The sequence below is a fragment of the Balearica regulorum genome, chromosome 29 (genome assembly GCF_011004875.1).
Source record: "Balearica regulorum gibbericeps isolate bBalReg1 chromosome 29, bBalReg1.pri, whole genome shotgun sequence".
NCBI lineage: Eukaryota > Metazoa > Chordata > Aves > Gruiformes > Gruidae > Balearica > Balearica regulorum.
In genome coordinates, this window is record NC_046212.1 from 1282575 (window position 1) to 1298353 (window position 15779).

Genomic DNA, 15779 nt, shown 5'->3' on the forward strand with positions numbered 1-15779 from the left:
CCTCCCTCCGCGGATGTCGGTGCGCGGGCCCGGGACGCGCCGCCCCGCGGGCAGCACGGCGTGAGGAGCCGCCGCTGCCGCCGAGCCGCCGGCATGGGGCCGCTGCTGCCCCTCGCCGGGTGCCTGCTGGCCCTGCTGGCCGCGCCCGCCGCCCGTGCTCTCGAAGGTGAGTCCGGGGCCGCGCGGGGCGGGGGCGGCGGGGGCCGGTCCCCCGTGGAGGAGCGGAGCGGAGCGGGCGGCGGGGGTAGCCGGCGGGGGGGGGGGGGAGCGCCGCAGCTGCGCGGCCCCGCTGTCGGGGGCGCGGGGCCGGGAGCAGCCGGGCTCCGGCGGGGCCGCAGCGTTCGGCCGGGCCGGGGAGGGGGCGGGAGGCGCCGCGCGTCCCCCGCCGCGGCGGGCAGCGCCGCCGTGACAAAGCAGAGCGGGCGCAGCCCGGCCCCACCGCGGGAGGGGGGGGGAACGACGACGCCGGGGGGGCACCGGGAGCGGGCTCGGGCGGCGCGTCCTTCCCCGCCGGCCGCCCTTCCCCGCGCCCCTCCGCTGCGCCGCAGTGGAGGGATGCGACCACCCCCCCCGCCCCATCTGTCTCCCCCCGCAGCCGCGGGTGGCCGCTCGCTCTCCCCGTTTTCTGCCTCTTTGTCAATTTCTGGTGACTTTCAGCCCGCCCGTCATCCCGTTTTCCCCTGGAATCCGAAGTTGTCCCCGCAGCCTGGCAGGAAAGTTGGAGCTCGGTGCCGCTGCGGGAGCCCGTGCGGGGGGGTCCCTGGGGGCCGGGGTCCCCCCCTGCTCCCCGGGTGCGCCAGTGACAGCCTGGCCCCTTGCATAACTGGGGCCGCGACAGCCCGGGCTGCGGAGTTTGGCCGCGGCCGGTCTGGTGGCACTGGGAAAATGTTTATGCAGCGATGGGGCTGTCTGTCTGTCCAGCTGTCCGTCCAGCCTCCCCGCCAGCCGCTTTTTTCCAAGCTGCGCACGTCTCATTCCCTGCTATTATTGATCTATTCAGTAAATACTTTAGTGAGCTCGTCAGCTCAATGGCCGGGCTTTTGAATGTACAAGGGGCCGCTCTTGGCAGCGTGAGTGTGTTTAGGAGCTGGCAGCCGAACGAGCCGGGAACCGGCGGTGGAGAAGTTCCTTGCAACGCCTGAATGCGCGGGGCAGGAGGCTGTTTTTCCCTTTAAAAGCAGAGAGATGGGGGTTCTGAGTTGGCTCTCTCAGCTTTCCTCTTATGGATTCCCTCTGTCCAGATGGGAACGGCCTGGCAAAGGCGGGACACTGTAGCAATTAACTGGTGAGAGTTTTTTTGGGAAGGCTTTTCTGGCCCCGCTCTTCACCCACCTTGGAGTGAATCGGGAGAAGCTGCTGGCGTTTGGTGTCGTGGCAGCGCCTGACCTGTCGCCGGGTCAGAGGGATGGAGGAGGAGGTTGGGGCAAACGCCAGATCCCTGCCCCAGATTAGCGTCTGGGGCTGCGGGAGGCTGGAGCCTGTGGTTTCCATCCCTCCAGCCCCTCCTTGCCCCGCTGGAGGTCCAGGCGCTTAATTAGTGTCCCTTGAAGGGAGGTGGCAGGAGCAAAAGCAGCTTGTGGCACCCCGCAGCCGCCCCTGCTCAGCTGACACCCGTGCGGCCGTTAGCGCAGGGTTGATTGACCCCCTGGCACCGACTTGGTGGGCTCAGCGGTGCAGGTGACGGTTAACAGCTGAGCCCACCGTTGTCACCTGCTCCCACCCCGCCCCTGGGGATCCTGGGGCTCGGAGCCATCGTCCCTGCTCAATGGTGGCTCGGAGCAGCCGGCGGATCCAGAAGTTTGTGGGGGCGGGAGGGACAGGCATCACTCATTGCATAAGCTGCGTTGCCTTTGGAAACGAGGCTGCAGAATGATGATGTGCTGGAGGGAAGTTCCTCCATCCTCTTCTCCACCCCGATGAGCTGGAGTGGGGCAAAAGCCAGCGCAGGGACACCCCCTCCTTCCAGCGGCATGCTACCCTCCCGAGGGGCTCCCCTTGGGGGTGGTGTTGGGGCTGAGGTGCCTTTCTGGCCCCACGGAGCCTTGGGCAGCCCCGGAGGGCGAGGAGGGGTCCTCCGGAGAGCTGGGGAAGGAGCTCTGGGGGTCTGTGGGTGGAAGGATGAGGAGGGGGCTCTCAAAGCCCCCTGCTCCGGCAGGGCTGGCTGGGAAGCAGAAGGTGGCATCTTGGTGGCACCTGAGCTAGTGCCTTGGCCCCAGCAGTCCTGGCCAGGCTCTGGTTTCCTTGACCGCAGGTCTCCCGCTGGTGGAGCTGGTGCTGCCCGGGTGCCACTGGGAGTGGGGTGCAGCGTCCCCGTCTTTGTCCAAAGACCCAACTCCCCACACCCACTGCTTCGATTTGCAGCTCTGGAAGCTGTTTGTTTGTTCCTGGCGTTGGCTGCAGGAGAAGGGGGACGCAAAGTCCAGACAGTGGGGCAGAGAGGGGGGGAAGCTCTTCCAGGGGGACAAAGGGCACCGGTGCGGCTCCTGTGTGCCCGAGCTCCTCTGCCGCTTGCCAGGGTGGCGCGGAGCTTCCCTGGGTCCCGCTGCCTTCGTGGGCATAGCTGGGCAGCCCTCGGGAGCAGAGCGAGGGCAGGCAGGGATTGCCCCACTTCTGTTTTGGGAATACCTGTGGTTAAGGGTGTCTGCGGTGTTTTGGTGCAGCGCTTCCCTCTCGCCACCTTGGTGGTCCGGTGTGTTTCGTGTGCGTGAGGGAAATGCGTGTGCACGTGTGCGTGCGCGCTGTTTCCCTGGGCAGGCGTGGACATGCCCAGAGCCACGTTGGGTTCAGCAGAGGTGAGGAGAGGAGTGTTTGGGGGCCGCTGGGAGGAGAAGGCAGGAACTGCCGGAGGGGCTGCCACAGGGACCGGGACTGCCCGTGGGGACCGGCTGGGGGCTCCTCCGTGCCACGGTGGGGAGGAGAGGGTGCCTGGCATCCCCATGTGCAGCGTCCCAGCGAGATCCTCAGTTCTGCAGAACTGGGGGTTCCTGGGAGCCCCGTGGGGCTCTGCCCCTGCACGGGAGGTGCTGTGCCCTGGTGCCGCTGTGGTCTCTGGAGGAGAGGACTGGGCTCCGGCCCCCATCCCACGTGCATCCCGTCTGGTGACGTGCACTGACGTCGAGAAGATGGGACAGCGATGGAGCATCCCTGGCAGAGCCTGGCAGCACTGCCTGTTTTGGGGTGAAACCGAGGCGTTGCGTTCTCACTGCTTTCAAAGCTGTTTCGAGGTAGTGTAGGTGGTGCGGAGGTGGGAACAGCTGCGGCGTCCCCCTCGTCTTTGGTGTATCAGCCCCACCACTCACCCCTCGTCTTCTCTCCGTGCTGTTTCCATGTGCTCTGTGGGAGCCTGTGGACCGGGAAGGAGCGGGGGCTGTTGAAGCTCTCCAGCTGGTGATGCTTTTCTTCCGGTGTCGAGTACCAGTTGGTCTGATAGGGAGCAAAACTGCCCCAGTCCTCCCTGTTCCTCAAAAGTCCTGACCCCCAGACCCTCCTCTTCTGGAGGAGCTGACTCTGCTTTGGTGTTAATTGGTTCCTCTTTGCCACCAGCCCGTACTTGATCCAGGGCTGCCCGGTGTGGCTGGCTCCTCGATGGGGCAGGGCCGGTTGCCCGCCTGGTATGCTGGCCGGTGCAGACTCTGCTCCGCTGCACACAGCATCCCCGTCTCCTTGCAGAAACAGCAGGATCAGAGCGGAAAAGCCGAGACAAGTGAAAGGAAAAGCTGTGTAAAACAGCTGCTAGGTGGAGTCCCCAGAAACACAGCCCTCGAGTCCGCTGGAGGGGACAGGCTGGTGACATGAGCAGCTTCGAGGCAGGAGGGTTGGCCCCAAAACCCATCCTCCCGCTGTCTGGGATGAAGGTGTTTGCGAAAGGCCCCAGAGCTGGTTGAGCTCAGCCCCTCTCCTTCCTGCTCTGGGAGGGCGCGGGGGTCCCGGCTGCCGCTCGAGGGCTGTGGTAGCGCGCTGGCTACGTCCTGGTGTTTGCTGCGGTTGCGGGCTGAGATTGCGGAGGGTAATTGAGGATGGAGCAGGGTGAGGAGCCCTTTGGGCAGAAACCGGCAGTATCGTCACCATTCGTAGAGGTGACTGCGGCGGCTGGGTGGGGATGTGGGGCATGCGAGGGGCTGCGGAGCAGCCCTCGTGTGTGCCACGGGCTGCCTGGTGCCGCGCTTCTGCCAGTGGGTTATTGCACGGCTCGTTCCTGTGCAGCGGCAGTGCGAGCAGCCGGTGGCGGAGAGGAGCGAGCCGCTCTTGCCGTCAGGTGGATCCTGCTGCGGAGGTCTTGCCACTATCTCGCAAGTGCTGGGGAAGCTCTGTCGGGAGCGGGGCTGTCCGCACTCCGGATGCCTTTCCCCAGGGACGGGTGCCTGCAGCTGGGGGTTTTACTACCCCGTGTGGCACCGATGCCCTGGGAGGCAGGAGGAGCTGAGCCCACGTCTGTGGCTGCCCACGGCTTTCTGGGATTTTGGCTGTGCCTTTGGGATGCTCCTCGTGGATGGCCTTTCAGCAGGGACCCCGAGGAGCCTCTCCAAAACGGTGCAGGGAGCACGTGCCTGTGCAAGTGCCCTTTGTCCTGGGAAGGGGGTGCACCGGAGTGCTTCCCGAAACCATGGGACAGCCCAGGGTCGTGCGGTCAGGGCTGGGCCCTCGGGAGCCGTTGAGCGCCAGGGTGGGACAGGCTGTGCCGCAGCCCTGCTGACTCAGCGTGATTAGCGCGGTGGTAACCAGAGGGTGAGACCGTGGCTTTGCTGTGGGACAGGAGGTTCCTCTTACGGCTGTTGAAATTATTTCAGTTCCCAGATCTGTGTCAAGCACCTTCTTTGTGCCAACCCCACAGATAAATCCTTGCTCTGTGCCCCTGAGACCCTCTGGCTGACCCACAGCCCTGCTCGGGGGCTGCGCTGCTCCGAGAGCCACCCGTCTGCTTACGGCACCTCGGCTGAGCACAAAGTCCTTCTGCTCCCAGCTCATCCCAACAGGTCGCAGGACTTGGCTGAAATGCCTGGGATGAATCTAGCAGTCCCAGGATTGGGAAATGGGCTCCCTGGAGATGGTGCCGGCTCACGGTTGCGGCGGTTCGTGGCTGACTCAGCCGATGAGCGGTGGATGCGTCTGCCCGTTTCCTTCCTGTGGTCCCGGCTTTGCCAGGCAGACAAGACTCTCCTTGTGCTTGGACTGAATTTTATCTCTGTCACCTCCCAGAGAGTGTTTCTGGCCGCGTTCCTGTGGATGGCCCTCTCCGTGCGGGATGCTTGACCCTCAAGTGGGAGTCGCGGGCTGGGGTCCCTCCGGCAGCCTGTCCCCCTCTGCCATTGCTGCGGATGTGCTGCTCCCTGGGATCCTGCTGGGTCCTCTGCGGGAAGCAGCCGCTGTTCCCTGGGGAGGGGGGTGCGTTTCTGGGCCCCCTTTGCGTCATGGCCATGCAGACGAGAGCTGGCGGAGGCCACCAAGCCCTATTTTGCACTGGGGGAGCAGCCGGTGCTGTTGGTGCTGGACTGAGTGCTGTACACACGGGGGGGTGGCCCCGTCTCGGGGGGCACGGAGCACACCTGCTGTGCCCTGTGCAGGACCCCGTGGGCACCCAGTGGCACCTGGGCCGGAGGCGGCGTGTGCCGAGCGCCCAGGGAGGTTTTGCGTCCAGTGCCATCTTCCACCGGCTCTCCCAAACGGCCTGTCGGCTCCATCCGTGCTGCAGCTTGCTGTCGAGGGGACGCGTTTTCCTCTCCTTTGGAGTTTGCAAGGCAGCGCGAGGCCGACTCAAGCTATTTACAGACCAGGTTTTGCTGTTGACTTAACTTTTCAGTCACTTCCATTTAATGTACCTTGGCAGTCTGACCTGCCAGCGGCAAGCAGCAGCAGCAAATATTTTCAGCATTTTCTGATTCAGCTCGAACTTCTTGTTTTCTTCACTCTATGCCTCTTATTTTAAGAAGGAAAAGTACTGGGTGGGCCATGAGGACTGTTTTGCTGGATGTTATTCTGCTGTGCGAGGTTGCTTTCCCCAATGCGGTCCAGCCATTTCTAGGGCTAAATATAGACTCACAATGTCCTTTCTTAGCCAGGGGAACAGAGCAGACTAGAGCTGCAATCATGCAGATGCTTTGCAGGATCAGAGACGGTCCCAGCACTGCTCGAAGCGGAGGGCTTGTGGGGTTGGCAACTGAAATATTGGATAATGACCTTGCTGGCAGCTCAGAGCTTCTCTGGTGGGACCATGCTCGTGGTGCCACCAAGGAGGGGGACGAGAAGAGTGGCCTCGGCTCTGGGAAGCATCAGCCTGCAGGGAAGGTGAGAGCAGTTCTGTAATGTCCAAAACGTGCGGACTGAGGCATCAGTGGGAATTGCGGATGGCTGGGAGGGAGTCTAATTGAGTTGGAAGTTGCATGTTTAATTGAGAGGACTAATTAGCTGCTTGCAAGATGCCGTTTCTCCAAATGAGACCGCGGCAAGGATGGGCGGGTATTGATGGTCACATCCTGGTGCATGAACCCGTGATGGGCAGGTGAAGGGTGCGGCGAACCACAGGCGTGTGGTTCATTTGGTAAATCACAGGGGCTGCTGGCATGGGGGGGCGAGGGAAGTAATTGCTGCTTTTAGACTTGCTGCTGGACTTGGGGCTTTGGTGTCTGTCCCTTGGCGACCGATCTGAGGAGGAGGATTTCAGCTGGGGAGGACGAAGGCTTTCTGAGCCATCATGCTGCTGCTCCCCTGCCCTGGCCTTGCTGGGGGCGGCTGGGTTTTGTTTGCTGTGGGCTGTCAGGCAAATTGTTATTTTAATCTGCTGAGAGCTTTGAAACGCATCAATCTAGTCCATTTAGTTAATATGGTGCAGCTCTTTGTTTGCAGGCGCTGCTGCAGCCGTCTGAGCGCAGGGACCGAGTGCTTGCTGGGTCCTGGATTCACACAGCAGTTCATTGTAGCTGATGAACAGTTGAGCATCTCTGCTGCTCGTGCCGCTGGTGAGATGGGCTGCACCGGAGTGCCGGCACCTCGTGCCACTGCGTCAGGCTCTTTGGGGCTGAGTCCCTCCCGGTGTCCGCTCCCTCTGTTTTCCTGCACCCTGGGGGGGGCAGAGCCCCCCAATGCCGCAGCGGCACGCACTGGCACCCTGCAGACGCGCCTGGTGATTTTTCAATGCGTGCTGTGCTCAGAATTTGAACACCGTGGCCTAAAGGATTGCACAGGAATGCAAACGCTTGTGCCACGAGTGTGACGCTGCGACACCGGGGAGCAGCAGTACGCTCCCCTGCCCGCCCTGCTCCTCTCTGTTCTGCAGGCACCCGACCGCCTCGCCAATGGTGGGGCTGCCTCCGCGTGCCCGCCTGCTCGGAGCAGCCTCTTTTGGGGACGACCGTGTTGCCCGTGCCCAGCTGCCGGTGTTGATGCCCCTTGGCCGTGCCCGGCTCAGTTTGCAGCTGGGAGAGCTGCTCCAGCGGAAGGACAATACTTGAGGGTGGCTCTGACCGGGAGGGCAGTGGGATCCCAAAGCACTGGGCACTCGTGGCTGCCCCGTCCTCCCTCAGGTGCACGGGTCAGCTCGGTGCCGGGCCCCGTCCCGCCGGGCAGCCGGCTCGGGGAGGGGAGCTGGGAGAGGGCTGTGAAGGGTTTCCTCCGGCGCTCAGTGCCACGGATGTTGTGGTGCCTTTTTATTGTTTGGAAAAGGAAGCACTTGGGTTTAATACTTCCCGCGGCGGCTGCCTTCCCAGCAGCCTGGGTGGATGCTGCGGGGCACCGGGGCCAAATGCCGTGCGGAGAGTGAGGCTGTGCCTGCGCCTCTGCCCTGGGGCCGGCCGCTGCCTTTGCCCCTGAGTGGGGACCCGCCGTTCCCAGGTTATTTCTAAGGAGGGAAATTTCCTCCCTCTGTCCTGAAGACAACAGCTGGAATGTCCGTGGGCCCTTGGCCTCATCCGAGCCATGGGACACGTCCCCTGCCTGCTCTTGGGGGCTGCTCCTGGCAAGACCAGCGGCCCTGATCCGGCTCAGCATCCCTGGGTCGGTGCCCGTGCCGTGGCCCTGCTTCCCACCGCAGCCCCAGCCGCTGCCTGCCCTTCCAGATGGGTTCGCTCAGCATCTCCTCTTGCGGCCCAGAGCATGTTTTACCTGCGGAAGAGCGGATTTGGAGCCTAGTGCTGCGCTTACTCACCAGCTTGGTCTTCTCCTCGGCAGCTGCTCTGATGCCATCGTCCCTCAAAACCCGCCCAGCCCTGCGCCCTTTTGGCTGCATAAAATCTTAAAGCTTCTTTTTCTGCACCTTGCAAAAGGTAAAAACAGGCAAACCAGGATCCCTGACCTGCAGGAACCACCTTGGAGCATCTGGGCTGCCGCGGGCAAGCAGTTCGTGGCTGTCGTAGCTGAGCCACACTGGTGGAGATGCCAAGGGGTAGGGTAGTATCTGGGGACACAGTATCAGAGCAGACATAACTGTACCGGATTCCTCTTTAATCATTTGTGCCAGTTATAAACAGACAGGATGTTTCACCGTCCCAAGGATTTTTTTCCCCTGTACCTCTTACAAGACGGCTGAGCGGGTGTCTGGGAGTGGAGCACCGCCGAGCAAACCTGCCCCGGTCCCTTGGCCCGGCATGCGCGGGGACGTTCTGCGATGGGCACGGTTGATGCAGGCAGCAGCAGTGACAAGCCTGGGTGTTGTGCGGAGAGTCCCACACGTGGCTTTGGGTTTGCTCTGCTGTTGTTGGATTCCCCCTGTGCTCTGGTTCAGAGCTCACCGTTTGGGTGGTAGCTGCGGGTCGTGGGCACCGCTGGGCTCTGCAGACCTCTTGGCGTGGGGGCTTGGTCACCTGCCTGGTGCCAGTGTCCGGGCTGGAGCTGCGGCAGAAGGGACGGTGCCAGGCTGGCATGGCAGCTGGTGGAGTAGAGCGAGGATGAGCTCCAGCGTGGACCCCCCGAGCCGCAGGGCTGTGCAGCCGTCTGAGGATGCTGAGATGCTGCAGGATGTGCCTCCCCAGAGTGCGCTGTCAAGGAGACCCCAAACCTTCCCCCGTCCTGCTCCACCGCCTTGGTGGCAAGCACGTGCTTGCCATGGAAGATGCCGCGTGGCCCGTGCCTGGAAAGTGCCGGTGCAGGTGTGGCGTCTGCCGGTGGGCAGGCTCTTCCCCACTGCAGCTGGGAGGCAGTGCTTTGTTGGGGGTTTGACCTTGTGGGCCGGTTGGGTTTGCTTTTGGGGACCAGGGTGGGAGCGGGTGATGGCCAAAAGCCCTGTGTGGGCAGGGAGCTCTGGGAGGAGCAGGGAGGGGCCGCGGTGCTGCTGGGCATTGTTTTCTCCTGGGGAGACCTTGAAATAGCTGGAGATCGTGCTGTGCAACGGGTGGTGCGGTGGCTCTGAGACCTTGTCCTCCCCAGAGCCAGGAGATGCTCCCCACAGTGTGTGGGTCCACAGAGGACCCCAGGAGGGGACCTGGTGGCTGGAGACAGGGATGGGTCTCCAGGTCCTTGTTCCCCCTCGGTCCCTGCGAGCTGGGGCTGGCCGGGTCGTCCCTGGTGCAGGGGCTGCGTTCACACGGGCAGGTGGACCAGAATCCAGAGCAGCTCCCCGTGCGGATGAGCTGCTTGGGAATAAAAGTCCCTTTATGCCGGAATAATTAGTGTACTCAGAGCACGCTAATTATTCTGGGATAAAAGTGACTTTTATTCCAGCAGAGTGTCCTCTCAAAGGGCCCTTTCTGCCCGCTCCCGGGGCACAATAGCTGCTCTGCTCCGTTTCCCCATCTCAGACAAAGTCCTTATTTGCGAAGCCAGCGAAATTGAGTTGACTAATGAATTAAGGCCAATGGTTTTGGCTTGGCTCCAGTGCTTTGAAAGCCTTGGCGAGCTGATGCCCGTCCTGGGCAGGAGGAACCGCAGCACCCTTCTGCCCTGGCAAAGCCCCCGTGGGCTGCATTCGGCCCCAGGCTCTGCCGCTGAGCTCTGGCAGCGTCCTGCCCCCTGATTCAGCTGTCCAGATGAAATGCCTATTAATCTATAATGTGCAATTGCTTTATTGCACAATGCAGGCAGGTCTCTGGAGGGAGCGTTATCAGCTTTAGCCACAAGCCATAAATAACTGCCTCCAGTGCAGAACACTATATTCTGTTTGGGTTCCCAACTGCTGAGGGTATAAACATCCCACTTCTTATTGCTAGAATAAATAAAGGGAATAAAACCTTCTGAGCAGGTAGAGGAGGTGGGGGGGCCTCTACACCAGCCCCCCTGGCTGGCAGGGTCTCCTGCCTGGCCACTGCCCCCTCCCCATCCCTTGCCTGGGGCAGGAGAAGGACCAGCCCTGGGTGAGGGGGGAGCGGGGCATCCCCCGGCAGGGATGGCTGCTGGCCAGGGACGGCTGCAGCCCATCCAACTGCACCCAGAGGACTTAAGCCCCTTTCTCTTGGCTGCAAATGCTTTTTTCTTTTTTTTTTCCCCCCCTTTTTTTCATTTAAATTGCAGATAAGCTGCAAAAAGAGAAAGAAATCAAAACAGCACGATTCTTCCTTGAAACACCCTCCGCTGCGTGGCTGGAGCCTGCCCCTTCTTCCCCTCCCCACCACGTTTTGTATGATCAAGCTCTTTTTTCCTTTTTTTTTTCTTTTTTTTTTCTTTTCTCCCAGTTCTGAAAATGCTGTGGATTCGTTTCATCTGGTTCCATCTCCTGCCATTTTTGAGCTCATTCTTCTGCGGACCTCTCTGTAGGGCCGGAGGCAGGAGGGGGACGAGGGGGATTGCACTCCAGCACAGATCTCGCAGCTTCTGAATTTGGTTTAAAATGCAAATTATTTTTTTTTTCCATTATTATTTTTTCTTTAAATGCATTTCATTGGAAGGCGGTGGAGCTGCCAGAGCCCGGGGAGCGGGAGGGGAAGGGGCTGGGCAGGCAGGGGGAGCACATTCCTCCCAGCGCGTCCAGATTTCCTGATGCGTGTTCGCATTTAAATTGTCTCCCCCCGGATCTGTTTGAAGTCAGGTGACCGTGGTGCTGCCGGGGATGAAAGCAGCCCTTGGGAGCCACAATATGATTTTATTCCCCTTCCCCCTCCCCGCCGGGGACGGATGCTCTCGGGCAGCCTCCATCTTCCGTCCTCCCTTAGCAGCACGCTCTCCCATCCATCCCTCCCCTCCTTTGTCTGGGGTGGGCAGGCAGCGATGGCAGCTCCTGTGGCTGCTGGAAATCCCCTCCTGGTGCACGTGGTGGGGGTGTTGGGGGGGCTGCACTGGGTGGGTGCCAGAGACAGACCCTGGGGTGCTGCAGCTCTGCTGGGGCTTCTCCCTCGCACCCTTGGGTGGTGTCGCCTCTCCCTGCCCCGGCCGCGGGGACTCTGCTGCCAGGAGCTGGGGTTGTCCTGGGAGTGGGGGGGACATGGGGGTGCTGGGGTCCTCCTCCTTGGCACACCCTGGGGTGCCCAGTGCAGGAACCCAGTTGCTCCTAGTCTTTGCCCTGGCATCCCCCGTGCCCCTGGGGAGAGATGGGTGCCCTTTGCCGTGGGGAGCGCCCGGGAGGGCGATGGGGGGGGGGTGCACGGAGCACGGCGCCATGCAGCCGGTGTGGCAAAGGGCCGTCTGGGCGCGCGGTCGGCTTCTGGGGACAGCGGGGTGGAGGGCCAGGCCGCCACGGGCTCCTCAAATGCTCGGGCAGCCCGAGAGAGAGCCCGCGGCTCGGGCAGCTCTCGCGCAGCACGTGGACCCGTCCTGCCTGTCCCTCCCGGCCCCGGGGTCTGGCACGGGGGGTCACGGTCCCCACTGTGCCCTGGGACGGGGCAGGGGGGACGGGAGCATCCAGCTGGTTCTCAAGGGTCTCCCCCCCGTCAGGGTGAAGAGCCAGGGAAGGTGCCGGCACACTGCGGATGAGCCGGGTCAGCGCCCAGAGTGACGGTCGGGGGTTCTGCCGTCACGTCGCCTTGGTGGGGTTTTTGTTGTTGTTTTCAGTTTGCCTCCTCGGTGTCTCTAAAAGCAAACCTGCCCAGGAGCCCTTCTGACCGTTCTCGGCTGGGATGCGCTTTTCCAGCCGGAGCCTTTCCTGTGAACGGCGTTTTGCTGTCGTTCAAACGTCTCTGGCAAAGCAGAGGTGGGCCTTGCTTTTCAAAATTGTCTCTTTTTTTTTTTTTTTTTTTTTTTTTTTTTTTAAAGAAGGTTAATGCCTCGTGATTTAGATGCAACAGGCATACTTGAAAGGAAAAGGGGGAAAAAAAATGTATTTTAAAGTCAATATTTACTTAGCAATTGGATGGGCCCCTCCCCCAGCCCGGCCGCGCATACCTGCGGCTTCTCCGGCGGGAATGGCCGGGAGCGCACAGCAACGTCATTCATGGAAGCGGCGGCTGGGATGGAGCAGCGGATCTGGTTTGAATCTTCCCGTTTGAGGGGGCCTGATGGAAGAATTGCAAAAATGCATTTGAGCTGTTTAGAGATCTTGTATTTAAACGCAAAACAAATAAATAAGCCTTCCTTTCCCCTTCCCCTTGAAAAAATGTGCCTGTAAACTTTAGGTTTTGTTATTGTAAATGTCTCTATTGCCCTGTCTAGCTTTTTGGAGCCAAAGGACCCGGCAAATTTACATTAGTCATCAGCTTGCAAATTCTGCACAAACTTCTGCACCGCGCTGCGCCCCTGCGGGGATTTTAGGTTTAAGCATCAGCCTCGTGGCTTCTGGCCCAAGGCAGCACGCAAGAGCCGGGGGTGCGCGTGCCTCCGTGCTTCATCCTTCCCTGGTCTCTGCCCGTGGCTGCAGAGAAACTCTGGGGAATCTGAAGAGGCCGGAAAGCACAGAAAAGGAACAAATAGTTTTTTTCTGAAATTCAAGGACAAAGGATGGATGATGTAGGGGGGGGAAATGAAAGTCTAAGTTGACTCTGATTTTTGCGTTTGGTTAATTGGGCGATCTTCCATCTTGGTGCCCCGGGACTGCGTGCCGGCGGTTCAGGGGTCCCGCGGGGGACACGGGCTGGGCTGTTACTGGGGAGAGCGGCCTTGTGGGGGGTGGTGTGCTCTGGCCAAGCGGTGTCTTGAGAGCCGAGCTGATGGGGAAGGATGGTGAAGAGGAGGGACGGTGGGACAAAGACATGATGTTCAGCTGGCTGACGGGACAGGCTCTCCTCCGAGAGAGGCAATCAGCCAAAAGCGGCCAGAATTGGCCAAAACGGTAACTGGGAGCAGAGCAGCTCGTAGCAGCGGCTTCCCCTGCGCCTTGGCATGCATTAGGCCTTCTTGGTGTGCGCTGGCACAACCGTCCCGCCAACACACTTGGGATAGTGGTGAGCTTGCCGTGGCTTGCCGGGGCTGGAGCTCGCCAGATGCCACCTTTGCTCGCTGGGGCTACGCTGTGACCCCGCTCTGGGATCCGATATTTCCCTGCCCGGCTTTTGCCCTCCAGAACAGCCTGGCAGATTTTTGTTTTGCTTAGGCGAAGCGTGCACGTGCGGCATTGGGAGCTGGGAGCATCCGGCCGGGTGTGCCGTGCGCATTGCTGCGGCTGGCCCGGGGGTGCGGGGTGCCTGGTCGGGGCTCTGCAGACCACCAGCTCCCTGCAGCGCCTCAGACCCGGCTGCTGGGTCCATCCCGGCTGGCGCAGGGCGAGCTGCGGGGCCGAGCCCGCGTGCCGGGTGGGTTTGCAGCCTCCCCGCACGCCCTGGCGCCGGGTGCAGGGCGAGCTGGGCTCTGTTTGTGCAGAGCAGGAGGTGTGTGCTTTGGCAGGCCCCTCGCCGTGCAAGATGGGGGGTGTGGGCATGGAGGGGAGGGGGTAGCTGGGGACGGAGACCTGGGTGGAATGTGGAGTAGACTTATTTTTCTCCCTCTTGTGCTTTCTTCCCCCCCCGCCCCGAACATCTGTTTTGCAAATCATGCTCATTCCAGTCCGTATTTATGGCCAGCGCTGTTTCCTTTGCAAAGCAGCGGCCGGCCACCTCCTTCCCGAGGAGGGGAGGAGGAGTTGGGCTGAAGAGGAAAGTACGGTTTGCTCAGGGAAGGAGTTCTTTAATATTTTTGTGGTTTGCTTCCAGCCTATCTAGGTTTTTATGCTGTACTCGTCTGTGGACCGAAGGTAATTTGGCTTCTGCTCAAGGTGAAGACCTCCCGCTCACCAGCCTCCCAAAATAGTCCCTTTAAATGGAAGTGTCGATTTCTTGCTTTAGGCAAAAATGAAATGTGTTTTGTTGTGTTTCTTTAACGGCCCTTTTCCCCAGCCTGCTGCACTCTAACATGAAGCCTGCGGCTGCCCATGTCCGTGGGATGGCGGGAGGCACGGCCGGTGTCTCGGCCCCCGTCCCACCTGGGAAGCCCCCGCTGCCGCTCTGCACCCCCACTGGGGTGTCTGCTCCCACCCTGGACCAGAGAAGAAGGATCCCCTTTCTTGCACCCAAATTGCCATTTTTCCCCCCCATTTTTTTAGTACAATTTTTTCCCCTCTGTCCCCTTTGAATTACTTTTAAGCGGGGACCTCTCCTCCGACTGCCAAAGAGGGACGTGTTTTCTGCGGACGGCTCTCACAGCTGTCCTGGCCCCGCTCTGAGCTGGCCATTGTGCACTGCATGAAGGCGCCTTTATTCTCCGAGCCGGAGCTGGAGCTCTGCTCGCCGCTGCCATTGCCGCTTCTGCTGGTGCGGCCGCCTGGCTTTCGGAAAGAAATTTGGCTCCGTGTGAAGGATGCATTAACAGACACCTTCTCTAATTGTCCACCTGGCACTGAGGCATCTCGGCACTTACTCTGGGGCCATTTAACTCCCTGGGAACACGCTGTGCAAGAACAGAAAGTGTGTGGGGTTGCCGAGGAGCCTGGCGAGCTGGCTCCCGAAAGGGGAAGCGATCTCCTTCCCTCCCCCTGCACGGAGCCACAGTGGCGGCCGTCGTGCGAAAGCCGGTCTAGAAACCACGAGGCCTCGTGCCGCCCAAGCTGTCCTCGTGTTTGGGAATGGCGGGGCGGATGGTCAGCGGTGGGAGATGGGTTTGGGTGCAGCTTTTCAGCAGGTTAACGTGCCCTGCGGCGGCAAGGAACGGCAAGACCGTTCCCTGGGGTCTTCCTGCGCCAGGGGAAGGACGGAGCTGGAGCATCGTCCCGTCTGATGGGGGGGTGTGAGCAGGGTGTGTGTCCTCAAGGAAAGCCATGACGACAGAGCGATGTTTCAGTGCTTGGAAGAAATCCCGCGTGTTCTGCTCCTGCGTGGGGGAGCTGCTGCCAGCAGCAGGAGAACCTGCTCCGCTCCAGTCCATGCGCAGCCAGCCCTGGGACGGGCTGCTCTGCGAGGTGTGGGTGCTGGTGCTTAGGGAGGGCAGCTTCGAGCGAGGGGACGATCTTCCGTGTTGCTGGTGAGCATCTCTGCTCCAGGACCGGTGTCTCCAGTGCAAAACAAGATCCCATCATGGCTCTGGTTTCTCCTCCCCTGTAGACGCAGCCCCGCAGAGCTGTGCATGGCCGGGATGGGGCAGTGGGCTGGGAGCCACTTGCCGGGGGTTTGCCCTCCTCTTGTAGGTCTGCTCACTCCCCGGGGGGGGCCGGAGACAGGTAAGAGGCCAGGAGATGAACTCAGCCAGGGAGGGGGGAACGACACGACAGCAGCCACTGTTGTCCCGCTGGGTTCCTGGGTGCTGTCTGCGGTTGGGTGGGCAATTGCGGCAGCCGTAGGTCGCTTTGTGGCTGCTGGAGACCTGGGAGGGTGAGCAGGAAGTCGAAGGGAGCATCGGTTCTTTGCTGTGGTTTTCTTAATGAATCTTGCATTTGGTACACTTGTGGCTGGGAGATGGAGGTGGAAGATGAGCTCCTCCGGGAAGAGGGGGCGGCAGAGCCGGCTTCAGAGCGGAGCTGGTTG

General features: G+C 61.2%; 1 protein-coding gene across 1 annotated transcript in view; it reads left to right on the forward strand.

Moving 5' to 3' along the window:
- The window catches only part of LRP1 (LDL receptor related protein 1), an 89441-nt gene continuing 73662 nt past the window's right edge, over positions 1-15779 (forward strand). Inside the window, exon 1 of the mRNA XM_075737689.1 lies at positions 1-166. Coding sequence (XP_075593804.1) covers positions 94-166 — 73 coding nt within the window. The 5' untranslated portion in view covers positions 1-93. The remainder of the gene's footprint in view (positions 167-15779) is intronic.